Source organism: Ahaetulla prasina, chromosome 1 (assembly GCF_028640845.1).
Source record: "Ahaetulla prasina isolate Xishuangbanna chromosome 1, ASM2864084v1, whole genome shotgun sequence".
NCBI classification, from domain to species: domain Eukaryota; kingdom Metazoa; phylum Chordata; class Lepidosauria; order Squamata; family Colubridae; genus Ahaetulla; species Ahaetulla prasina.
In genome coordinates this window covers 91636860-91663939 of record NC_080539.1, presented here as the reverse complement: position 1 = coordinate 91663939, position 27080 = coordinate 91636860, and the positions used below count along the sequence as shown (strand labels likewise).

Genomic DNA, 27080 nt, shown 5'->3' with positions numbered 1-27080 from the left:
GGATCAAACTCAGCCCAGATAACACTCTCAAGACTCGTCTCCGCCATCCCACCTGGATCTATCCAATCAGTGTCCAGGCCGTCCCGAATCTGAGAGATTTTATCAGACAGATACTGAACAAAATCCTCAGAGCGTCCCTGTAAGGGGTCCTCCCGAGCCTCCTGCGTAAGCAGGGAGCGGGTCACCCTAAACAGGGTGGCTGGGCGATTATCTGCCGATGCGATGAGTGCAGAGAAATAGTTATGTTTCGCCACCCTGATTGCCACTAGATAGGTCTGAATATATGACCTCACTAGTGTTCGGTCAGATTCGGAGCGGCTGGACCTCCAGGCGCTCTCTAGGCTTCTTTTCCGGCGCTTCATCTCTCTCAGCTCCTCGTTGTACCAAGGAGCTGGTCGAGTTCGTCGCCGGGTCAGAAGCCGCAAAGCACGACGCGGTCTAAGGCGCCAGCGGCCGCCTCCTCCCAAGCAGCCTCCAGCTCCTCAGCCGAGCCGTGGGCTAACTCCCTTGGAAATGGCCCAAGCTCCGTCAGAAACCTCTCAGGGTCCATCAGGCGCCTGGGACGGAACCATTGGACCGGTTCTGTCTCCCTGCGGTGAGGTGTAGTGGTCCGAAAGTCTAGCTGAAGGAGTAAATGATCTGACCATGACAAGGGTTGAGATATTATTTCCCCTAACTCCAGATCATTTAGCCACTGTCCCGAGACAAAAATCAAGTCCAGTGTGTTACCCCCGACGTGGGTGGGGACCGCAATTACCTGGGTCAGGTCCAAGGCCGTCATGGAAGCCATGAACTCCCGAGCTGCCGTTGATGAATCGCCCGCCGACGGCAAGTTGAAATCCCCCATGACCATAAGTCTGGGGGTCTCAACCGCCATCCCAGCTATCATCTCCAGCAGCTCAGGCAGGGCTGCCGCCACGTAGCAAGGAGCCAGGTACGTAATCAGCAAGCCCACCTGCACCCCCCGGCCCCACCTCACGAAGAGGGTTTCACAACCGGCAATATGCGGGACAGTGACCTCCCTCGGATCCAGACTCTCGTTGATAACAACCGCTACCCCCCCACCCCTACCCTGGGCCCTCGGCTGATGAAACGCACGGAAAAGATGTATTTATTCATTTAGAATTATTTAGAAAATATATATATATATTTGGTTGCACAGCTTAAACAAATAACTGCAGGTGATTAATAAATAGTATACAAGTACAATATTGTACAATATAGAAACGACTATTAAAAATAATAACACAGGTTGTCCTTGACTTACAACCATTTGTTTGTAAGTGTTACAACAGCATTGAAAAAGTGACCAATGATCAAAATTTGGGCACTTGGCAACCAGTATTTATTTACAATGGATGCAGAGTCCAGGACCACGTGATCTCTATTTGCCACCTTCCCAGCACACTTCCAACAAGCAAAAGTCAATGGGGGAAGCTGAATTCACTTAATGATCATGTGATTCATATGACAACTGCAGTGATTTGCTTAACAACCGTGGCAAAAAAGTAATAAAACCAAGTATGACTCACTAAGTCGTAACAATTGTAAAACTTTTTTATGACTTTGCAGTGGCCATTAAGCAAACCCATTGTTTGCTATAGTGCAATTTTGCCAGAAACCTGAAGTAAGTGCTGGTTTTCGACGAGACCTGTGTAAAACATAGTTGTGTGACCAGGGGACACTGCAGACAGCTATAAATGCTGCCATGTTGCTGAATGTCCGAAGTGGGGTCATGTGACTGTGATGGGGGTGTGGCTATCAGAACGTTGGATCCGGGTCATAGGTCTGCTTTTTCAGGTAAATCATAACTGAGTGGTCATAAATTGAGGACTACTTGTATATGATTTTGTTTCATAGAATGGACCTGCAGAATGGACCAGATCTTGCTGGATCTGGTAGGATGGGACAAGAGTACAGTTAGTCCTTGACTTACATTCATTTGTGTAGTGACCATTCAAAGTTACAATGGCAAGAAAAAGTGACTTATGACTGGTTTTCATACTTTAGAACTGTTGCAGCATCCTCATGGTCACATGATCAAAATTCAGATGCTTAGCAACTGGTTCATATTTTATGACGGTTGCAGTGTCCCGAGGTCATCTTTTGCGACCTGACAAGCAAAGTCCACGGGGAAGGCAGGTTTACTTAACAACCATGTTACTAAGTTAACAACTGCAGTGATTCACTGAACAACGGTAGCAACGAGGCAAAATTCACTTAACTCTCACACTTAACAACAGAAATTTTGGGCTCAGTTGTGGCCGTTAAGTCGAGGACTACCTGTATTGAGAAGAAGAGATAACCTGGCCACGTGCCATGTGGGTAATGACAAGCACGTAGAATTGTGGCTTCTGGGTGGCGCCACCTTTCTCGCTGGGTGCTAATTTATGGCACTCCGCATTGAATATGGTAAAAGCCGGTGATAACAGCTGATCCCGGCTTAATTTCTCTCTCTGGTTGAAAGAGAGAGAAAGAGCAAGGGGGGGGGGGAGAATTGTGGTAGATTCCCCTAGGGGCTTTGTTTTTGTAATGCAAAGTCCTGAAAGGTCGAATCCCCTTGAACCCTCCCCCAACCTCCAGTATTCACTGCGCTCCTGAAAAAGCAGGAAAAGAGGAAGGTGTCCACTTCTGGTAACAACTGATTTCTTTTTGTGGTTACTAAAAGCAGACGGAAGAAGCGTGAGTGAACAATTATTGGTTTGCAAGTATTTTTGATTTTCTGACTTCTACCTTTTTTTTAAAAAAAAGAGAAATCCCCCCCCCCTTCAGTTTCGTTTTAGAGAAACTGAAAGCAGAGCGATACATCAAAGGGAGCCTTGCTGTTGAATCGAAACTGAATGGAGATTTTATCTTATTGTGTTTGACTGTGGACTGTTGGATTATATTACGTTGTTTAAGTATTTTATAAGGGGATTCTCAGCAGGAACTTTGTCATGGAGGTTCTTTCAGAAGAATGGATTCATGACTTTATACAGGACTACACAGAAAGTATGTATTTAATTATTCAAAAATACGAATTGATAAAAAATGGGGACGTTTTGGATGAGAGCTTGGAGCAAATTAACCAGTGCAATCATTCGGAAAATGGAATGGAGGAGATACAAATAAAAGTGGATAAATATGAAGATTTGATCGTGAAGAAACAAGTTGATGTAAAGAAGTTTTCTTTAAATAGTTTGGATGAAATGCCTGAATTTGTGCTACAGGAGATTGTCCCTCGAACGGAAAAGACTCACAAGTTTAATGTTTCCCAAGAGTTCTCTTTTTGGACTGATGGAATATACGGCAATAATTTTTGGATTCTTGGACATAAGGAATTACTAGGAAATATTGTGATTGACTTTTTAAAAGGAGTAATGAAGGAAAGACAGAGATTAATGCATCAAAAAAAATGGCAAGAGACAAAAGTATTATCCTTGAAACAAGGTTTTTTTAAAATATTAACAGACAAAAATATTAGTGTCCCAGAAAGACAATTTGTGAGGAAGATCTGGAAGAAATGGGTTGATTATATGTTTTATATCTATCATAAAAGACTAGATATTTGGATCTATACTGGATTTTGATGAGGAAGGACTAAAGTTGAATAGATATTGTAATTTTCTGTATTGAAATTTTATAAGGTGTTGCACTAAATTTTAAATAGAATATTCTCAAAAGATCTTATGTAAGAAAGACATGGGGGGAAAATTATATGGTTATAGAAGTTATAAGGGACATATTTTTTGAATTGGATTGGATTTTTATGCTTTAGCTGGTTTTAAATACTTTAGGATTAATTTGTTCTATTGATTTATATATTTTACTATTGTTAATTCTTAATTTTTATTTTTATTTTTTATTTTTTTGAAGGATTTTGGTTATCTTAGGAGGAAGTCAGAGTTAGAGAGGGAACATTGGTATAATAGTTTTGGGAGAAAATTTTCTTAGCATATGTTTGTTTTATTTTTAACTATACCTTGTGCTTCTTCCGGGAAGCCAGGGGGGAGGGTATTAGTGAAGGGAGGGGGGTTGGGGGGAAAGGGGGGAAAAATGTTTTTGTAAAACTTTTTGAATAAAAAAAAAAAAGAATTGTACCTGGAAGGCTACTGGAAGCCCGGGCAGCTGGATGGTGGAGTCACATGGGTGAACCTTGCCCAATGGTGCGTATGCCACTGCATTCTGGACCAGCTGAAGCTGCTTCTGAATGGTTTTTACGGCATTCCGACATGGAGTTCATTGCTGAAGGCCAAATGGGAAGTGACTAAGGCATCCTATATTGTTAAATGATTTTAATGATAGATTAATTTATTTTAATTGTATTAGGATTTATGTCATATTCTGTATTTTGCATTTTGTTTTATCGTTGTAAAATGCTTGGTAGGTTTGGAAAAGCAGAAAAGTGGGGTATCTATTTAGTAATAAATAAATATATTGAGGTGGCAATATATATGGTATTCCAGATATTTCTGGACTGCAGTTTCCATACTTCTTAACCTGGTTGCCATGCTGATTGAACTTTAGAAGAGTCAAAGGCCAACGGTACCCTGAGGGCAAATTATTAGCTGTCCCTGCTGATTACATACACACACACAGGACCTGCCATCAAAACCAATGAACTGTTGCTATCTGGTCAGAGAACACTGTGTGACACTGAGCATAGCCAGTCCTTGTGCTTGCTTGCCTTTTTTAAAAAAAAAATGAATAGTACCATTTGAACTGTTTTAAAACATTCATTGGATGTGACATTGGATCTTGCTGTTCCACTAAATAGTCAAAATAATACATTCCTTTCAAAAATTGAAGAAAAAGCTGGGACCTCACAACAACACATCAGTCAATAGTGTCTATGGAGATTCTCAGTTATCCAGATCATGGTTGTCCCTAAAGTGCTTTTCAAAAGGCGATTGGACTGGTTTTTTTTTCTTTGAAGACATTTCACTTCTCGTCCAAGAAGCTTCTTCAGTTCTTGACTGAATGGTGGAGGATGGAAGGATTTATATTCCTTACAGTCATCTGGAAAACCTGAAGGTTTATCTGTGCCCTCAGGGTCACCTGAATAGTGCAAATGGGTGTGAATCTTCTTGGAACTGCGGAAGGGAGTGTGTTGCAAACAGGAGATAGGGGTTGTCATATCCCTCCCCCACTGTTGAGAGAGGGTTGTTAGTGCTACCCGTGTATGTTGAGATAATTGGAAAAACAAAGGATACCTTCACAAGTCTGCATGTGATGTTTGTGGTGTTCCTAGATCAGTCCCATTTCTATGAGGTCTCCCAATATTGTATCTGCTAGGCAGGCAGGCCACTTTGGCTCCAGCTGAGGTACAGTTCAAGACAAAGGAAATTCATGGAGGACTAGGCAACTCACTTTTGATTTCTTCAGAGTTTAAGGATGGACCTGTTTTCTACTGGTAGGAACAGTGTCTTGCTGCCCCCTGTGGTTAAGTTACTGTTGCATTGTTTTTCTCTTCTGCTATTTTAATACTGTACTCTGAGCAGACATATATGGTGCTTAGCAGGGATGAAATCCAGCAGGTTCTGACAGGTTCTGGAGAACCGGTAGCAGAAATTTTGAGCAGTTTGGAGAACCGGCAGTGGAAATTTTGAGTAGTTCGGAGAACTGGCAAATACCACTTCTGCCTGGCCCCAGGAGTGGGGTGGGAATGGAGATTTTGCAATACCTTCCCCCAGGAGTGGGGTGGGAATGGAGATTTTGCAGTATACTTCCCCTGCCATGCCCACCAAGCCACACCATGCCCACCAAGCCACGCCTACAGAACCGGTAGTAAAAAAAAATTGGATTTCACCACTGGTGCTTAGACTACATTACAGTTAACCGTGATGACAAAATATCTTTTAAATGCCAAACTAATGCAGTCTGTTATTAACAGCAGCTGCTTGCAATTACTGCAGGTTCAAGTCCCACAAGGCCCAAGGTTGACTCAGCCTTCCATCCTTTATAAGGTAGGTAAAATGAGGACCCAGATTATTGGGGGCAATAAGTTGACTTTGTATATAATATACAAATGGATGAAGACTATTGCTTGACATAGTGTAAGCCGCCCTGAGTCTTCGGAGAAGGGCGGGATATAAATTCAAATTAAAAAAAAAAAAGGACACTGCAACAGTCATATATGAGTCGGTTGCCAAGCATCTGAATTTTGATCATGTGACCCTGGGGATGCTGCAATGGTCACATGTGAAAAATTGTCATACATAACTTTTTTTCAGTGTCATTGTAAATTTGAATGGTCACTATAAACGAACTGTTTTAACTAGAGGATGTATTTTTGATGTCTCTGGTTCTGGCCAGTCGAGGACTACCTGTATTCAGTTGTGTCCAATTCTCAGAGGTTTTCTAGAGAAGTCCCTGCAGTTTTCTTGGCGAGATTTTTCAGAAGTGGTTTGCTATTTCCTGCTTCCTAAAGCTGAGAGAAAGCAATGGGCCCAATCACCTGACTGGCTTAGTGCCTAAGGCGAAACTAGAACTCATGGCCTCCCAGTTTCTAGCCTACACCAAACTCAAAGATAGGAGTATCTATTCTTAATGTTAAAAAAGATGAGAATTTTAGTAATAAAAGTGCAACCAGTCTGCTTGCAAATTAAAGAGCGTATCGGTTATCTCTTCTGTTCTCCCAATACACAATCCGCATGTTATGTTGATTCATCAGGTTTAATCATTGTTGGTCTTTTGGGGATTCCCCACAACCACCCTTTTACTTTTTTCTGACATATTTTTGTACTTCTGCAAGTAGTGGGTGATCCTCCTAGTCTCTACCCCTTTCTGCTGCTTTGCATTGCTTCACTAGAGCTTCCTGTGAAATCCTACCTCAAGTGATTTTCGGTCACTCACTTTGCTTCCAGGGCTGTTGCTGTGTGGAAAATTAAAAGGAGGAAGAGTACTGATACTACCTTGAGCTTATGACGGAAAGACAGGATATTATTCTAAAAAAATTCATTAAAATGAAATAGACTACTTTGTGAATTGATATAGTGACTAGAATATTGATCATAAATCATGGTTCGCTTAATTGAAATCCATGTTTATCTTTTAAGCTTTTTTGAATAATCCAACTACCATTTATTTTCCCTAAATTCAATGTACACACACCCATTTTGCTCACTTGTCTAACTCTGTAGTTCTTTCTAAGAAAGTTTGATGGCTTTTAAAATGTCAGCATTGCTTTAATATGTTTGTGCACAGCAGTAATTGTTTGCCGATTTGTTTTTAGATACCAAACTGCCAGAATAACACACGACATAGATTTTTTCCCAAAATAACTATGTGTTCACCTATAACAACATTACACTTTATTTTATAATTAACTGCTGGCACAGAGACGTACACTGAAGCTCACTACACAACTGTTTCATAATGACACATTAGGAAGGCATGAAATGTTGGTGGCTGATACATTTGGCAGAAAACAGGCATACCATCAGATAATCCCTGGATAAAACTTCTGATCAATGGTTTTAGTAGCAAAGAATAACTTTAGTCTTTAGAGTCTTTTTAGTTTTACAACTTTGTATCCACCTTTCACTTTCGGAGTGTTTAATGACATCTTGTCCTCAGCTGAACTTCCTGTATTTTAGAGTAACCCTTCTACGGGTATTTGGCATTTCCTCTCCAAGACTGAGCAGCTATGGCAGTGATGGTTAACCCTTTTGGTGCCAAGTGCCCAAAGCGTGTGTGTCTGCACGCAAATGCACATGTGCGTGCCAGAACCCCCCAAATGCAATGCGAGTTCCCCCCACACATGCACCCCACCCTCCCGTGCATGTGCCCTGCCACCCTTTTGGCTTCCAGGTTGATGCAAGAGGCTTTCCAGGCCCAAAATGGGAGGTGGGAGGGTCTCATGGGGCCCCCTGTGCCCCATTTTGTGCCTGGAAAGCTTCCTGCACCAACCTGCACCCACCCATGCATGTGCCCCGTTCCCCCGTGCATGCGTGTGTTTCTCCTGTATGCACCCCACTGCCTGTGCATGTGCAGCAGACCCAAAGACCAGCTAGCCAGCGGGAGGCATGCACACATGCGGTGGAGCTGAGCTGGGGCGATGGTTGGCGTGCCTGCAGAGGGGGCTTCCAAGGTTCCACAGGTGGCACACAAACCATAGGTTCGCCATCACGGACCTATGGGGTTCCTTCCAAGCCATAATGTGGCTTGGATAGTTATGGCTAAGCATGTTGCACGATCCCATCTATTGTGGCTTGGTTTATGGCTTAGTAGTTATGAACTAAGCTATTGTCTTGTTCAACGAATTATGATTAAAACAAACTGTCCTTGTATGCTGTATAGATTAATGATGTATGTAATTCAGTACAACCAACATGAGCAGGCATAATTTTGCAGGGATGCTGGCTAAAGTTGCTCTTATTCTCCCCAATCCTTCTTGCAAATAATACATTTGAGAATCTGATTATAGTAGTAGATTTGTATACGCTTAGACAGAAAGTGTACATTGACATTTTGTTTGTTTGTTTCAGGTTTATTTTTATTTATATGAACATTCAATCCTTGCTCTGCAATAAGGATAAAAGACTGAAAGCTTCCATTAGTTAGACATTTGTAGTGTAACATGAAAGTAATAAAAATAATCATAATCACATTGATGTAAGTAAAGAGGCAGTCATGCTTCTTTTACAAAAGGTTTGTGAATTACTTTATTCTATTTATTTATTTATTTATTTATTCGTATTTCTATACCGCCCTTCTCCGAAGACTCAGGGTGGTGTACAGCCAATAAAACAACAAAAATCCCAACAAATTTAAAATACACTATCAAATTTAAAAAACTGATTCAATCGCTGTAACTTAAAATATTAGCTAAAATTTATCAAAACTAAAACCTTGGTAAAAACCCTATTAAAACCCACTAAAACCCCTATACTGAAATCAATCAGGCCAGCCCCGCTTGGTGAAAAAAGAAAGTCTTGAGCTCGCGCTTAAAAGTCCGGAGATCAGGGAGGAGACGGAGTCCCACCGGCAGCTCATTCCATAAAGCCGGGGGCCCCCACAGAGAACGCCCTTCCCCTGGGGGCCGCCAGCCGACATTGACTAGCCGACGGCACCCTAAGGCACCCTAAGGGCCTCTGGTGGCTCAGACTGCTAAGACAGTCTGTTATTAACAGCAGCTGCTTGCAATTACTGCAGGTTCAAGCTCCACCAGGCTCAAGGTTGACTCAGCCTTCCATCCTTTATAAAGTAGGTAAAATGAGGACCCAGATTGTTGGGGGCAATAAGTTGACTTTGTATATAATATACAAATGGATGAAGACTATTGCTTAACATAGTGTAAGCCGCCCTGAGTCTTCGGAGAAGGGCAGGATATAAATGCAAATAATAATAATAATAATAATAATAAAAAGAAGACCCTCCCTGTGGGCACGCATTCTACTGCCTATAAAAAGGGACACTTTTTCATTTGAAAGATCATCTATGATCTGCTTAATGGATTTCACATTAAACCGAATTGCAATCTAAATTAAAAGTAACATGCCATAGGTACAGTAAGGTTTTTTTTTAAAAGCCCAAACTCGTAGAAATTGAGAGTACAAGGCAATATCCTTAAAGGTAATATCCAATCAAATGCAAAAAGGCATTTCATTGGATAATATTAGAGAGCCAATTTAGTGCAGTGTTTTGGCATTGGATTAGAAGTAGAGGCTCATGTTCTAGTTTAACCTCAGTTACAGGCACTCATTGGGTGACATTTGGCCAATCATACTTTTTGTCCAGCCTATCTCATAAGATTGCAGTTGTGGAATAAAATGGAGCCTTTCCCTACCTTGACTTAAAATATAAAAATAATAGAGGTGGGATAAAAAATCTTCTTAAAAAATACATCGGTAACACGCATTACTTTGCATAAAAACAAAAATCTTCCATTTCACTGTTTCACCATTGTATCAAAGGTATTAATCATGTATTTACTTTTATTTACAGTTTACACTTCTGTATACAGAAAAAGGCCTTTAAAAGAAGCAAGGATAAAAAACCTGATTGTATGCTCATTCTAAGGATTGTATTTCATTAGTGTACATCTTGAGGCCAATACTTTGTGTGTTACTGTGCATAAATAGATTTTTAATCCCTGTTGGATTATTTATGCACTTTACTTTTTCTCAGTCTGGTTAAGTGTCTGCAATACTACGATTTTCAAATCTGGGGCCAAGATTGGGTTTACAGTTCCAATACATTTGAAGGACATCAGGTTGGGAAAGTGCAATAACTCCTGTAGTAACAGGATAATTTTTCATGATCACAAGAAATCATGAAAAATCACTAGGGGCTGTTTGTTGTTCAGTATACATTTTATACTTGAACAATATAAAAAAACCTTAAATGTGCATTTATTTTTTTTAAACATCAAACATGGGGTGTTTGATGGTACTTCAGACCCCTTAATCGAATGGGATAAGTCATAAGACATAGATTATTGTTTCCTGATTGCTTATTTGTACCCTATGACTATCATTAAGTGTTGTATCATTAAGTGTTAAATTTGTACCCTATGACTATCATTAAGTATTGTAAGTGTTGCACCTTGATGAAGGTATCTTTTCTTTTATGTACACTGAGAGCATATGCACCAAGACAAATTCCTTATGTGTCCAATCACACTTGGCCAATAAAAATTCTGTTCTGTTCTTTCTTCTACATAATATTGAGCGGCGTTTTTCGTGCTTACACTAAAAAGAAAATCCCACTGCGTCCATGCAGGTAACTTATCCAGCGATATCAATGAGTAAGCCTTGCTGAGGTCAATGACGCTGCCTCCGAGTAAATGAGGCAAGCATTGATTTGCAAGGATATGACGCTTACATGATTTGTTTTTCTCCCCCACTGCTTGTCCTCCAATAAATAAATAAGTAAAATCCCCGTCTCCTGTCTATGCCACTTACTCTACTTTTAGCCTTACCTGGCTTTCCTTATCCCTGAGATAAGGAAAGCCATCCCGGACTGGAGCCCAGCCACCAAGCAGCACGCGGCTGCAACAGCAATCCTTCGGTAGGCATTGCGCACGGCGGGACTGCAATCCGGGATTTGCAAAAGGAAGGCATTCCGAGCGTAGAAGAGAGGTCCGGTCCTCCTCCTCCTCCTCCTCCTCCTCCTCCTAGACGCGCGCCGTCTCGTCTCCACTCCTGGCATGGGACGTTCCCTTCCTCTTCCTTCCGGGTGGCGTCCCGTTCCACTTGCCGCTCGGAGGAGCGAATGAGAGCGCCTGTGGAGGGCTTTGTCCCTAGACGCTCTCCGTACGAGCGATGCTCCCGGCTTCGCTCCTCTTGGAGCCTCTTTCCAAGATGGCGGCTGCACGGCCAGCTCGGCGCGGTTGGGTCTCTGCAGCCGGGTCGTGAGCGAGCGAGCGAGTGACATCGCTTTTTTTGGGCGGTCGGCTGCCCCTCCCGCGCTCCTTCGCTCTGGTCGCCGGGCCGGGCTGCGGAAGAGCTCCTGCGGGTTGCCATGCCTGCCCTGCTGCACGCATGAAAGACGCCGCCGCCGCCTCCGTCAGAGCCATGGAGGAGCCAAAGCCGGAGTGCAGCTGCTCGGCAAGCAGGTCAGACTCCGACGGGGCTGCCAAAAAATTAATGCATTGGCAAGAGAGAAAGTTGCTCGGTTTTTCTCCCCTCCTCCCTTTCCTACAGCTGCCTCGCCTGCCTTTTCAGTAACTTTTTCTTTCTGTAGCTTCCGCCTGTCTTAGTGTTTCTGCAAGAGGGGTTGCCTTTTTTTTAGATGCTCTTTTTGGTAAATTAGACCAACCCTTTTGCCAAGCCAAAAGCACCCTGTTACCCATTGCTCTGCGCTCAGCCAACAGGGTTGCCGCGAGTCGGTTTTTGTAGAACGTGAAATCTTAATTTTTGCCTTTGCAGAACAGGAATTCCAAAAATAGGCAGTTACTTATTACCCTCTTGCAACGAATGTTGGCTGTATGCATTGAAATGCATTGAAATCAGTACTTTTACCTCCCCCGGAAAATCTTTTCCAGGCTCGTTTTTTGCATTATTCATATGGTAAATAACATTTCAACATTGCCACAGCTCCATCCTGTGTGAGCTTATTCAGAACTTCAGTGGGCCATAGTCTAAAGACAGCGTGCAACAGATCAGGGGTGCAGTTCTTGTGCTCTTTTAGCATGAAAATCCCTCAATCTCCTGTCTACTTTTTCTTTACAAGGGAAAATTCTGAAGCCAATATATTTTCTAGTGGTTGTTGCAGGCGTGCTGCAACAGGGATAATTGCACCAAGAGAAGGGGGTGCAGGTTTCCTTTAAAAAACGTTGTGTGTTGCAGTATAGATTGCAGAAATGCATTTAAATGAATTCTTTAGTCCTAAAATGCTACTGAGGAAATAGATTGAGATGTGAACATTTGGACAAAGGAAAAAGGCCTTCATTATTTTGAAATTCATTTCATTGATGCAATAAATAGGATGCTTATGTTACAAAAACTCAAGTATACTAAATTGGTTAATCAGATCTAGTATAGTGCTTTGTAAATAAGTTTACATTCAAATTTTTATGAATTTTATCTATTGTTCTACAGGTTAATTAATTTCCCACTCTTCATATCTTTTGTTCATATGCCTCTGTAATGCAGTTTTCACTAAATATTGCAGTAGCAGAATGATACTTGGAATTTTTGTCAAGTACAGTTCTGATTTCAAGTGCAGATAACTAGTTAATTCCCCCACCAAGTTTCAACAGGCAGGAAAAAAAGACATAAAACTGAGGTAGTTGAAAAAAAGAATTTTTTCCTGCTTCTTTTTAAAACAGGGTGTTGGAAATGCAGTCTAAAAGGTATTCAGAAAATAACTTTAAAATTGTGTGTTTTAACTGGTGATTATTTGGAAAGAAAAGTAGTCTAGTCTCAAGAACTGGGTTGGTGGAAAGTGAATCTGGTCTTCTGTTTTCAATGTCTGCTCTTCTAATTTGGATTCTTACACCGATCTATCACTATAGAAAGGATATGTTTGCCATTCAGGTTATTGATTTCACCTGAACTCCCTGTTTCCTGAAAACATGCAGTGCTTCGTTGTTTATATCTTCCTTTATAGTTCCAGATTTTCTGTAAGAAAATATTAACCAGTTCTTGTTTTATTCTGTGCACAACCATGTTGTATGTAATGATTAAGGAAAGAAATACTGGCTTGTCATAGGCAGCTCAGGGAACTTTCATGACTGGAGAGGCAAATCAACATGAATCGGCAGCATTTAATCTTAGAATCAGTTAGCTCTACCGAAGATGATCTGAAATTGATAAGATAACCTTTTGTTACATCGCAAACCAGAACTTCAGTAACAATATATGTATTAGGGATTGCTTGAAACTGCTGTTTTCTGGAATCTAATTGTGAACTCCATGTGATCATTTTTTGCACTGCATTGCATAACTAATGTACATTAATGGGAATTGGACTTGGGAAGTGAGAATGAAAATTATTTCATGGCTCTGATATTTTCAGACTTCCAGCTGACTGTCAAAGTGCTAGATTTATCTTTGTAATTCCCAAGCAATTATTTTTCTCACTTGGATAACATCCTGTTGATTCATGTTACTTCTCACCAGCAGGTACTCAGGAAATGCCTTCTTTTAAGAATCCAGCATTGTACACTGCCATTGTACAGGATGGATTATAAAATAAGTAGTTACATTTTGACAAAAGAAAGTAAGGTGAACCCCTTGTATGCATGACTTACCTTTGTACCCTTCCTCAAGAAGTCATTACTGTACTTAATTTTGGACAATTTTCATCCAGTCTCCAACCTTCCCTTCTTAGTAGTTGTGAAGGTGACTGAACATGCAACTCCCTAGGATTTTGAAAGAAATAGATTTATCTCAACCCATTTCAGTTGGGTTTCAGATTAGGGTATCTTACAAACACAGCATCAGTCCTGTTTGCTGATATCCTTTGATGGAGCTAGGATGAGAATGATGCATTTTTCCTGGTTCTCTGATTTCTCAGTAGTTTTTGATAGCATGAATTGTAGTACTTTCTGGACTGTCCAAGTGGAATAGGCCTTGTGCCAGAAGGTATTCATAATCAATCCCTTTGATTAAACAGTAAACATTTATTGGGACTCAGGAAACACACTTTTTTTATCACAGCATCTGCCCTCTGGAACTGCAATACCCCCCCCCCACCAATTTACCTGAATTCCACCTTGATGATGTTCAAGAGATCTTTGAAAACCTGGCTGTTTTCCCAGACCTTGGGTTAGTGTAGATTTTGGAAGGATTTTGTCTGAGGAACTGTTTTTTTCCCCCCTTGATTCACATGGCTTGTGTTCTTTTTGTTTTATTGTTGCATTGCCGTTTAACATTTGCAAACCACATAAAGTCATTTGGAGTTAGGCAGTATGTAAACCAATCAGTTTAATGCTAGCTCAGCCATGGTGTCCTTCTTTATCAAGTGCTGAAAAGGAAGCAATTTCTTTTTTCTGATAGATTGGATCTACTTAGCCTGTTGCTGCTGAAATTTCTGATGTTGTTGAGTGATTGAAAGTGATGCAAATATTTAAACTGTCGGGATTAATATGTCAGGTTGTTTTCAGACCTACCTACTTATGAAGGAAGGAAATTTTGTTGTGGTAAAGTTTCACAAACCTATGAGAAAGAATGCTTAATGCATGCCCAGCACTGCATGCAGTCCAATAAATGTGGAGATTCCCTGAACCTCTACCCCAGTTCTCTGCAAATTGTAATATTTATCATGATTGTAAAAACAATCAGCTACATAAGGAATGACAATGTTAACTGTAATCAGTTAATTTAATTTCATTCCATTTGAATAGAAATTAAATTCTATTAATTTATTACCCTTGTTCCATTCACCTTTTTTTGTCTTAACTGTTACCATGTTTTGATTTAACCCTCACCCCAAGCACACTACATATCCTTTGCATATCCTTGTTTTATGGCTGTGCTTTTATTTTTATTAATCACAGAATGGGAATTAAAAATAGGTAGAATAGAAATCGCTATAGATTTTTCAGACCTAATCTTCAGCAGCAGTGGCATTGTTTATTTTGCTTGGGTTTAGCTTTGGAAGGGGCACTTTAGAATGTTTGTGAGTACAAATAGAGCACCTGGCTGCATCTTGTTAAAGGAGACTTCTGTGTTTCAAAAATTTCACAGCAGCACAGTTCTGTAGAGAGTATCTCAGTGAGTCACAAATGAGTGCTATGGTCATGATTCTGCACATGCTGAAGCATTACACAGCCCTATCTTGCATACTTCAGAAACAAATTAATTAATAGCACAGATAATCACAGCTTTAGTGAGGTGAGTGAAGTAGGACAGTATTTTCATATAAAAATCTATATAGTATTGGATCACTTTGCAGACTTTTGCTGAACCAATCAAAGGATTATTATTTTCAATGTAGGTCTGGCAAGTTCTTCTGAGAAACTCATAAGCTTGTGAAAAGCCCATAAGAGAATGTGATGGCAACAGGACAAAATTCAACAACTAATGTTTATTGACGTATTTTCTCACAATATGGATTGGCCACAGTAATGGCCAGGAGCCATTGATAAACCTCTGTGAACTAAATTCAGCTTATAACATACTTTGTGTGCCAGTAATTTCCATAGATTAATCATGCAGTTGTATGAAGAAGTGTTCTTTGTCCATGACTATTGTACATCAGTTGGATAGGGTGATTCAGGGCTCTAATATTAGTGCACCTGGTCCACAAAAGATTTGTGCAACAGTGCTCTATAGTATACTTTTTAAAGAGAAGCTGGCTGGTAAGAGATCAAGATGCTATTGCTTAGTAACTTCCTAGTATTTACTCAATGATTATTTCGCAGATGAGAAAGGCTAGTCTTGGAAAGCGATTTCATGTTTCTCAGCTGGCTTAGTTCCTAAACATGGAGCCTGATAAATCATGAAACTATAATTGATGCTTGTGTAACTACAAATTGGGAATATAACTGTATGGGTGTTTAGACTTATATAATAATACAAAAAAATCTGTAGCGAAATACTGGTCATCTTGCATACAAGGCGATTTGTTTTCATGGTGGATAATACTGTCTCAAATTATGGAGAAACTTGAATTTTTCTTTATTTAAATTATTTATTATTATTATTTATTTATTTGGTTTATATTGTCACCCATCTTATGTAGTATAAGTCTAGGTTGCTCACAAAAAAGACAATAGAAACAGTATCAAAAGTTCCTGCACTCTGAAAACAAATACTCCTCCATACAACAGCATTTAAATTGATCCATCCTCATTTAACCCTGTGGTTGGGGAAGAGTGAGCCTGCTTTTCAAGCTTGCTAGGAGGGGAGGTGGCCTGCAGGAACTCACTGTGGAAGATCTACAGAATTGAGGCTGCTATATATACTTCCTAAGTCCTCCCAAATGTCATTTAAGGTAATGAACCTAGAGTGTTTCTATCCCATCTGATGTGGTAAACGAGTAGATGCTCTCAGGGAGAGGCAGTCCTGCAAATAGTTTGGCCCTGTGTCATTCAGCTTTTAAAGTTGATAAGCAGCACCTTGAATCGTAGCTGGAAAGAAACTGAAAGCCCATGCAGCTCACACAACAGCAGCAGCAGCAGTATAGTTTGAGTGAACCATGAGTGCCCACCCATAAGTGTGCCTACCACTGCATTCTGGACCCGCTGTAACTTTCAGATCGACTTTAAGGGCAGCCCATGTACAGCACATTGCAATAATTCAAATGGGAAGTACCAGTGCATGACTGGCTATGAACAAGGTTTCCTAGTCTAGGAAATGGCACAGTTGGCACAAAATATTGATCTATGCAAAGACTCCCTTAGCCATGGCTGCCACCTGTTCTTCAAACTAACAATAAGAGTCCTGGAGGGTCCCCAAATTATACAAGCTCTGTCCAGGAAAGTGCCATCCTATCAAGAGTCAAAGATGACCCCTTAATAAATCCGAGGCAGCAAAAACCTAGAGTCTGTCATGATCAGACGTTAAAGGATCCTCTCCATCCAGACCCTCTCACAGCCTCCAGCTATTGGGACAATATTTGAATAAGTATCACTTGGTTGGCCAGAAGTGCAGATGGGTAACCTCATCATATTGAAGATACTGCACCAAGTGTCGTTGAATGACCTTCCCCAGTTGTCTCATGTAGATATTAAAGAGAAATCTAAGTCCTGAGGCACATCATAAGGGTCTAGGGCCAATATAAATTGTGAAAGAGGTGGGCTTTATTCTGAATTAGCCTGGCATTAAGTAGTAACAACTGAAGTTCAGAGCAGTCCAAATTGAAGGTCTTTAGGATGAGCATAGGTGGTTGGTCTTAAACACTGTCTCTTGCTATTCCTCCTCATTGACCATCTTTGCAATATCTACACATCTTCCCACTGCCAAGCCTAAGGGACATATCCAACCCAAGAGAAACAGAATACAGGAAAGGCCTAATTACCAGCACTTCTCTAAGCGTTCAGCACCTACACACCAAACCCTATTCCACTCCACTTTAAGCAAAATATTTGATCAAGGGGGGGTGGGGAGCCTAGGCTATGTGAATGGAAACCATGGTAATGGACTCAAGGGTTGTTGTTTTTTTTTGGTATAAAATTGTCTTTATATTTTCTGTTAGTTGTGTGATTTGGATGTGGGTGGTTTAGCAACAACGTGTTGAATTGAATAGGCATTTGATCTGACCCTATAAAGATACTGTTCTAGTATGTAAAAGAACTGTATTTAAAATGATATTTTCAATAGTATTAATAATCTGCTTTAGAAGTTGAGTATTTTCTGTATTATGTGTGGACATTATTTTTCCAAGAAGACATTAGTGACAATTGGGATGTTTGTATAGTTATGGTTTAGGCCAGATATTTCTGAAGAATTCATGAATATTCGTATTCCAAAACAATTACTAGCATTCTTCTTGACTGTCCAAAAAGTAGTTATCTGTGATGTTAGTAAATGAAATATTTTCTAGCATTCTCAAACATAAAATCTTATATTCTAATATGTATACATTTGGAATGTCTGGTGAGTTTTCATATAATTCATGAAACAAGTTTTAAAGTTGGATAAAATACATTCATAAACTAGAACGATGGAGCATAATTTATTATGTCCATTAAATAGTAGACTGAAATTTTTTATAGCTTTGGAAGTTGACTTTTAGAATTTACATACCGTGTTTCCCTGAAAATAAGATTTATTTTATTTATTTATTTATAATTACATTTCTATACCGCAGGACTCAGGGTGGTGTACAGCCAATATTAAAATACACATACCACTATAATATAAATATAATAAATAAACACTATTTAAAAACAATTAAAACAAATATTTAATGGCCAAATCACTAAAACGGTCAAAGACCGATTAAAACCCATTAAAATTTCGCTAAAATACATTCTTAGGCTAGTCCCGCTCGGTGAAATAATAAAGTCTTCAGTTCATGTTTGAAGGCCCGGAGATCGGGGAGTTGGCGTAACCCCGGAGGTAGCTTGTTCCATAGGGCTGGTGCCGCCACAGAGAAGGCCCTCCCCCTGGGGGCCGCCAACCTACATTGTTTGGTCGACGGCACCCTGAGGAGGCCTGCTCTGTGGGAGCACACAGGTCGTTGGGAGGCAATCGGTGGCAGAAGGCGGTCTCGCAAATACCCCGGTCCTAAGCCATGGAGCGCTTTAAAGATGGTAACCAAAACCTTGAATTGCACCCGGAAGGCTACCGGCAGCCAGTGCAGGCCGCGCAGGATGGGTGTTATATGGGAGCAATGTGGAGCCCCCTCTATCACCCGCGCGACCGCATTCTGGACTAGCTGGAGCCTCCTGGTGCTCTTCAAGGGAGCCCCATGTAGAGAGCATTGCAATAGTCCAGGCGGGAAGTGACGAGGGCATGAGTGACCGTGAGTAAGGAGTCCCGATCAAGGAAGGGGCGCAACTGGCGAATCAGGTGAACCTGATAAAATGCTCCCCTGGCGACGGCCGTCAAGTGTTCTTCTAAGGACAGCCGATCGTCCAGGAGAACACCTAAGTTGCGCACCCTTCCCCTGAGGGGGTCAGTATTTCCACAGTCAGCGATGGCGTAAGCAGACTGTACCGGGACGCCGGAACCCACAGCCACTCAGTCTTGGAAGGGTTGAGCTGGAGCCTGTTCCTCCCCATCCAGACCCGCACGGCCTCAAGACACCGGCCCATCACCTCGACGGCTTTGTTGGGGTGGTTCGGGGTGGAAATGTACAGCTGCGTATCATCAGCGTACAGATGATAATTCACCCCGAAACCACGGATAACCTCGCCCAGTGGCTTCATATAGATGTTGAACAGGAGAGGCGAGAGAACAGACCCCTGCGGCACCCCACAAGTGAGGCACCATGGGGTCGACCTCTGCCCCCCTGCCAACATTGTCTGCGAACGGTCAGAGAGATAGGAGGAGAACCACCGATAAACGGTGCCTCCCACTCCCAATCCCTCCAACCACCGCAGCAGGATACCATGGTCGATGGTATCAAAAGCCGCCGAGAGATCTAACAGGACCAGGACAGAGGAACATCCCCTGTCCCGAGCCCTCCAGAGGTCATCCACCAACGCGACCAAAGCCGTCTCGGTGCTGTACCTGGGTCTGAAACCGGACTGGAACGGGTCCAGATAAACAGTTTCCTCCAGGTGCTGGGGAAGCTGATATGCCACCACACTTTCAACAACCTTCGCCAAGAAGCGAAAGTTGGAGACTGGACGGTAGTTCGCTAATACAGCTGGGTCCAGGGAGGGCTTCTTGAGGAGGGGCCTCACCACCGCCTCTTTCAAGGCGGTGGGGAAAATGCCCCCCAACAAAGAAGCGTTGGTAACTCCCAGGAGCCAGCCTCGTGTAACCTCCCATGTGGCCAGTACCATCCAGGAGGGACACGGGTCCAATTAACATGTGGTGGGATTCAGCCTACCCAACAGCCTGTCCATGTCATCGGGAGTCACAGGATCAAACTCAGCCCAGATAAAACTCTCAAGACTTGTCCCCGCCAACCCACCCAGATCTATCCAATCAGACTGGGTCTTATATTAATTTTTGCTCCAAAAGACGTATCAGGACTTATTTTATGGTTAAGTCTTATTTTTGGGGGAATACGGTATTGAATGTACCCATCTGTCTTACAATCTTAACTGCGGCTTATTTTGGGGGTAGCGCTTATGAGCATCCTGAAAAATGCTAGGGTTTATTTTCTGGTTGGGTCTTATTTTCAGGGAAACAGGGTATTTAAATGTATATAATTAGAGGTTGTCAAATGCTTTACAAGCTTGAGTTTTTATTAAAATATCTCAATGCATTCCCCTCCTCCTTGCCTTCAGTATCTCATTGTTACTTATAGCCTTACACAAAGAGTTCACTATTGGCATTAGCCCATTAAATAAGACACTGAACTCATCCAGTTTCTGTTCATTCCTTCTGGGCTGCTTCTCTGAAGCAGTAGCCAAAGAAACGGCTGTCATCCTAATGCTCCAGAGAAGGAATGGGGGTGTAGGAGGGTTGGTGGTTTGGTTTTGCATGCTCAAAATATTTTGGATGTCCTGATCATAAAGCTTAACTGCTAGGATGATTTCCACCCACTTCTTCATGTTATTCAAGTCAGAAGGTGATGTGCCTTAGTTACCATAGCACAAATGTTGCAGTAATAAAAATACGGAAGTCTTTCATCCAGGTCCTGCCACTAGCACAAAGATAGCCTATTTTGACCATTTATGTATATGGCTGGATACATCTCAAGAAGATCACAGAGAGGAAAAAAAGAATGGGGCATCTGATGCTCAAATATATAAATGTCTTTTTCATTATACCTGAACAGTATAATGCTGGCATAAATATAAAGCTGGCACCTTGTGTCTGCACCAGGTGTTTTCAGTTCTACAATTAGATTGCATAAATGTTTATAGAAATGTTAAAGATGGCTTTCTGCAACACCTTGTGTCCTGTTCCTTGTTCTGCTGGGTGAGTGCTTACATGGGTTTAGTACTCGGTTAATGAACAGTTTTAAGAGCATATTATTATTTTCAGTGTGTACAGGGAAGATTAGAGTTAGGTTTACATTTATAAATATTAAACTAGAACAGTATCTATCGCCTTTACATTTTGAACTTAAATACAGAATGGTGTTTGAGCATTACATAATTCAGAATATTACTTTTAAGTAATTTTTAGCAGATGTTCTAACATTTCTTATTGGTTCATGCTATACTTACCTGAAATAATGATAGGTTTAACAGTTTTGCTATGACCAAATGTCATGGGGTCCATTCATCACAATTTATTGGTAAGTTATTGGTCACTAATCTACTTCACATGTAGAAGTACGCAAAGGAAAGATATAGATATAATAAATAAAATGTGTGCACAGATATTAGCCAAGCATGTTCAATAGGAATATTTATTCAGGATAATGTCATATGTAAAACCACTTTATTACACTGGCAATTATATTAACTGATAATATTAAATATTGTCAGGGACTGTTTAGATATAAAAGCTTTACTATGACAACAGATTTGTATGATATAGGTGTTGAGAGTTCTGTATGTTAGACCAGCTTCATTGACATTGGTACTTTTTACACATTGTTTCAAGTGTTATATTTTTATTTTCTAATTTTCAGTTGATAAATATTTGGGCATATGCAAGCAAGCAAGAAAGATGATCTTAAATCATCTTTGAATTGTAATATAGAAAATCAGGATATAAATAATATTTGTTTATAATTTACTTGGCTTATGTACAGTTCTAGTCATACCTGACTATATAAGTGGTTTACAGATCTACTACTACTACCATAGTAATAGTTGAATAACTTTAAAAATACCTATAACAGTAAAATCCCAGCACGGAATACTGATTTACATGTATGGATTTGTTCTGAAGGGGAACAGAACACAAAACTCAGAACCTAAGATTTGGTGAAAAGCTAGTTCTTGGGAGTTTTGTGAAACTTCCGGAGAATTGGAGCTTGTCTGATGTCAGCAGAATAGGGGCAATGACCAAAAGAGGTCCAAATCCAAGATTTTAGATTCAGACACTTGCTAAGAGATGGAGTCTAGAAAGAGTCTTCTCTTCTATATCTTAACGGCTTGGCAGAATCCCCTGCAAGTAGATAATTACATACCCAGGCCCCAACCATAAAAGCTTTTAAAAGTGAGAACCAGGACCTTAAATTGCACTAGCAAACATGTAACCACTTCAGCTGTTAAAGCAGAGATGCTTCATGGCCAGATTGTTTAGTGCTTACAACTGCTTGAGCTGATGCATTCTGGAGCATTTGGAATCACTAAAGTAGTCTTTTAAGTAGTCCCGTGTAATTTCCATTGCAGTAATCCAAACAGAAGGTGGTAACCAAGGCTTCCTATTCCAGGGAAGATAGATTTTACCAATGTTCAGTCATACTCAGATTTGCTATTCATTTTTGGCCAGCAGCATTCTAGATGTCTCTTTTGTCAACCTTTTTGAATTCTTCAAGTAAACCAAGGAGCAACTGCAGATTGGATAAAGGGGAGAGGCTATTTTGGTATCTTGCTGTCTTATTATTTCAAGCTTAGCAGAACTGCTAATCATGCTCCTGGAAAATTTTCCAGCACCCTATGAAAACCAAAGAGGTTCATTAGGTATCTGAGGCAGACCAATCAAACAGGTCGTCCCTCCTTGCAGAGGTTTGTGACACCAGACTTATCCTGGTAGCCATGAAATTTCAAGTTGCCCAAGAAGGCAGCTGGAAATCCCCTAGCACCATTGGTTTAGGGCAAGGGTGGGGAATTATGGCCTTTTTATGACTTGTGGACTTCAACACCTGCTCAGGAATTCTGGGAGTTGAAGTGCACAAGTCATACAAGGGCCATAGTATCCCAACTCTAGTTTAGAGAAACATTCTGCCAACCTCAATATGAAATCTAACAGCTCAGCAAGGGACCATGTTGCATAGTCAGTTTGCCCACCCATCTCTTGCCCAAGATTCATGACTAGTGCTAAACCTGAAACCCCAAAGGTCACAGTTCTAATGGGCACAATATCCTAATAGCTATTTAGAACTTGTCTGACCTTGGAATTGATCTGAAAATTAAGCTTAATTTTAATTAGCATGCTCCATATTTGGCATGATCAATAATGGGCCTGTGAAAAGAATTAAGATAATTATTTTCCTTGAAAAGTAGATCCATGGGTTTCTTACGTTGGATTGCTTTAAAGATCCGAAGGAAAAGCATTCTGTGTTTGTGCATTGGGATCTGTTTTGTCCATATGCAATGTAAGATCATTATTGCCAGTCCACTCCATGCTGTTGCTTAATAGGTATTTGCTTTGTGTGGTTACCTTAGTTGTTTTCTTGTATGTTAATTAACAGTGTCAAAGCTGTTTATATTGTTATATAACCTAGAAATATTGGTCTTTGTGGAATGTTTACTACAATTTGGTGACAGTACAATCTCTTGTCTCTTGTTTAGGGGGATGTTTTGGCTGAATGGCAACAGAAATTTATATTGAAGAGCAAGATTCTGAGATAGAATTATAATTGTAAAAGTTGATTACATAGAATTGCATATACATTAAAATGACTTGTATACTTTGTAATCCATGACTGCTTGTATAAATTATATACCGTATATACTCGAGTATAAGCCGAGTTTTTCGGCACGTTTTTTGTGCTGAAAAACGCCCCCTCGGCTTATACTCGAGTCTACCCTTGCAGAGCCGACCCAGGGAGAGGGTTTTTTGCCCTCGGGAACAGCTGGGCCGGCAGGACGAGCCCAAATGCTGCCGGCATGCTTTGCCAGCTCGGCCGGCTCGTTTTGGGGCGGCGGCTGGCCTCCGGCGTTTTCTTCCGCCGCTTTTTGATGGCGGCGGCGGCGGTGGTCGGCGGAGGGGCGGAGGGGCGGAGGGGCGTTGACATTTTCGCCTCTCACTCGCCTCCTCTCGCCTCGGAGGGGCGGAGGGGCGGAGGGGCGTTGTCACCCTCGCCCTCCTCTCAGCCGAAATTGAGTGCGGCGGCAGTGGGGGTGGGGGAGGCCGCCGTGAAGTGCCGGCTGGGGAGCCCGAGCCAATCCCGGCCCCCAGCCGGCACTTCACGGCGGCCTCCCCCCCCTGCCGCTTCCCACTCAATTTCGGCTTTTCGGAGAGGAGGGCGAGGGTGACAAACGCCCCCTCCGCGGGCGAGAGTGACAAACAAATAGAGTTCTTCGCTTGGCGTTTGTCACTCGCCTCCTCTCGAAAGCCGAAATTGAGTGCGGCGGCAGTGGGGGTGGGGGAGGCCGCCGTGAAGTGCCGGCTGGGGAGCCCGGGATTGGCCCTGGCCCCCAGCCGGCACTTCACGGCGGCCTCCTGCCGCCGCACTCAATTTCGCTGGAGAGGAGGGCGAGGGTGACAACGCCTCCGCCCCCACCGCTGGGCAAGAGGAGGACGAGTGAGAGGGGCGAAAATGTCGAACGCCCCTCCGCCTCCGCCGACCACCGCCGCCGCCATCAAAAGCGGCGGAAGAAAACGCCGGAGGCCAGCCGCCGCCTAAAACGAGCCGGCCGAGCTGGCAAAGCATGCCGGCACTTCAATCCCGGCCCCCAGCCGGCACTTCACGGCGGCCTCCCCACCCACCCACCCACCCCACTGCCGCCGCACTCAATTTCGCCGGAGAGGACGGCGAGTGTGTCAAACGCCAAGGGGCGAGAAGAACTCTCTTTTATTTGTTTGTCACTCGCCTCCTCTTACTGCCCTCCTCTCGCCTCGGAGGGGCGGAGGGGCGTTGTCACTAATACATCCCAATAAAATGCAAAGGTTTCAAAGCATGTTTTGGAAAAGCAGCGAGGATGGGGAGAATGCTGCCTTGAATGTGAAAAGAAACGTGGAAAACTCCAACTACAGTATAAAAAAAACATTTGCACTCAGTACTTTTTATTTTATTTTATTTTTGCCAAGTTTTCCTAGGGTTTTTTTCCCTATGGAAATTGGGGAGGTGGGGAGAAAGAGGTGAAAAGAAAAGCCTCTTGGAAAGCGGAGAAATACGGCAAGAACAAAACAATTTCTCCCGAGAGGGGGCAGGAGGAGGAGGAGGAGGAGAGATGGGGCATTGCAAGCTAGGGTGGGAAGAAGGAGGAGGAAGAAGAAGGAGGCAAAAGAAACCGACCCTCGCGCAGATCAGCAAATTAGCTTTCCTTCTCCAAACCAATTTTTTAAAAACCCGTTCTACCCAGAGCAAATGGCAAATAAGCAGCCCGTTTTGAGTCTGATTATTGTTTCATGGTGGTTGCCCTCTCTGATCTCCTTGTACATGACAAGGCACCTCTAACCCAGCGCTTTGTGTTTGTTATTGGTAATTCTCCTCTCCTTCTTCCATTGGAGTCCTCTCCTTCCTTTCCGAACGGGCGGGCGATTTACCTTCTCTGCCTCTTTTATTTTCCTGGAGGTGGAGGTGTATTCCTAAGGATGCCTTCAGTGCTGGGGAAGGAGCCGATCCATGGAGGGAGGGGGCGACGCTGCCGAGAAGCCGCTGCTTACAGAGAGCGAAAGAGCCAGGAGACCTTGGCATAGGTGGGCGGCTGGTGTAAGGCAGGGCAGAACCTTCGACCCGCAAGGATCCCGGGAGGTGGGGGACGAAAGAGAGGCAGAGAAGGAGGAGGAGGAAGGAAAAGAAAAGAAAAGGGGAGTGAAAATAAGAGCAGTCCGAGCAATAAATAAATATTGCTGGGCTGCTTTCCAAAAATCCTCAGCACGGAACTAAAAGTTGCAAGTGTTTTGTGAGTTCAAACAGTCCCTTCCAGACTAACACGTTTCATTAAAAGATACAAAGTTTGGTAAACTGGAGCTCGCCTGTCCAATGTAAAAATCATCATCATCATATAATAATAATAATAATAATGATAATAATAATAATAATGATGATGATGATAATGATAATAATGATAATGATAATAATAATAATAATAATAATGATGATAATGATAATAATGATAATGATAATAATAATAATAATGATGATGATAATGATAATAATGATAATGATAATAATAATAATAATAATAATAATAATGATGATGATGATAATAATGATAATGATAATAATAATAATAATAATAATAATAATGATGATGATGATGATAATGATAATAATAATAATAATAATAATAATAATAATAATAATAATAATAATAATAATAATATTCAGCCGTGCTTCGCTTTGATGGCAGCCTGACGTAATGGGGGGCAGGGGGATACATACACGGTTAGGGAAAATAACAAAACAATGTTTTGGGCTCAATTGCAGTCTTAAATTGAGGACTACCGTACTTGCAATTTGAACCTTATTGGACACTTCATTCCTGGAGGGTTTTAAAGAACAGACTGACAACTTTGTCTGAAACAGTATAGGATCTCTTGCTTGAGGAGTGGGACTGGACTAGAAGATCACTGTTAGTTTGGGATATGTTCAGAGCCCACACATCTGATGACATAAAAATTGGCAAAGTCATCTCAAGTCACTTTGGCCGTTATTCCAGGTGGGCTTACATCTGTATTGCAGCCCCTAGATGTCAGTTTAAATAAACCTTTCAAGGACCATGTGCTAAGGATGTGGCATGAATGGATGACATCTGGTCAAGCTCGTCTGACAAAAGTTGGAAATCTGAGAAAGCCAGACATAGAACTAATAGCACAGTGGGTTCGTGATGCATGGGAAGATATTCCAGAGGACATGGTGCAACGTGCCTTCAAGAAATGTGGCATTAGTAATGCTATGGATGGCAGTGAAGACAGCGCATTGTATGAGAGTGACAGCAGTGATGATGACGACTGTGAACTCAGTGATGACGACAACGATATGCGGATAACATCACAGAAGCTGAAGTAGCTGAAGCTCTGTTTGGACAAACAGATGATGAGGAGGAGAACTCCAGTTTTGAGGGATTTTAGCGCTCGTTAGCTTGGTTGCTGTTACTTTTAAAGATACTGTATTTTTGATACCATATTCTTTTTGGGGACCCCCTTTTGCACTTTTATTGTTTTTCGTTCAAATAAATATTCATGTTATTTTACTTGGCTCTATCTTTATTTTTTACATTGACCAGTAGCTGCCTCATTTCCCACCCTCGGCTTATACTCGAGTCAATAGTTTTTCCCAGTTTTTGTGGTAAA

General features: G+C 41.8%; 1 protein-coding gene across 4 annotated transcripts in view; it reads left to right on the top strand.

The window, feature by feature from the left end:
- Nucleotides 1–27080, top strand: part of MAP3K4 (mitogen-activated protein kinase kinase kinase 4) — a 102442-nt gene that overhangs the window by 18155 nt on the left and 57207 nt on the right. For 2 of the 4 annotated variants that reach the window (XM_058168232.1, XM_058168228.1), the window contains exon 1: nucleotides 11141–11539. The exons of the other annotated variants lie outside the window; for them this stretch is intronic. In XM_058168232.1, coding sequence (XP_058024215.1) covers nucleotides 11466–11539 — 74 coding nt within the window. In that variant the 5' untranslated portion in view covers nucleotides 11141–11465. Of the gene's footprint in view, nucleotides 1–11140; nucleotides 11540–27080 lie in introns of those variants that run through there. 4 annotated transcript variants of the gene reach the window in all.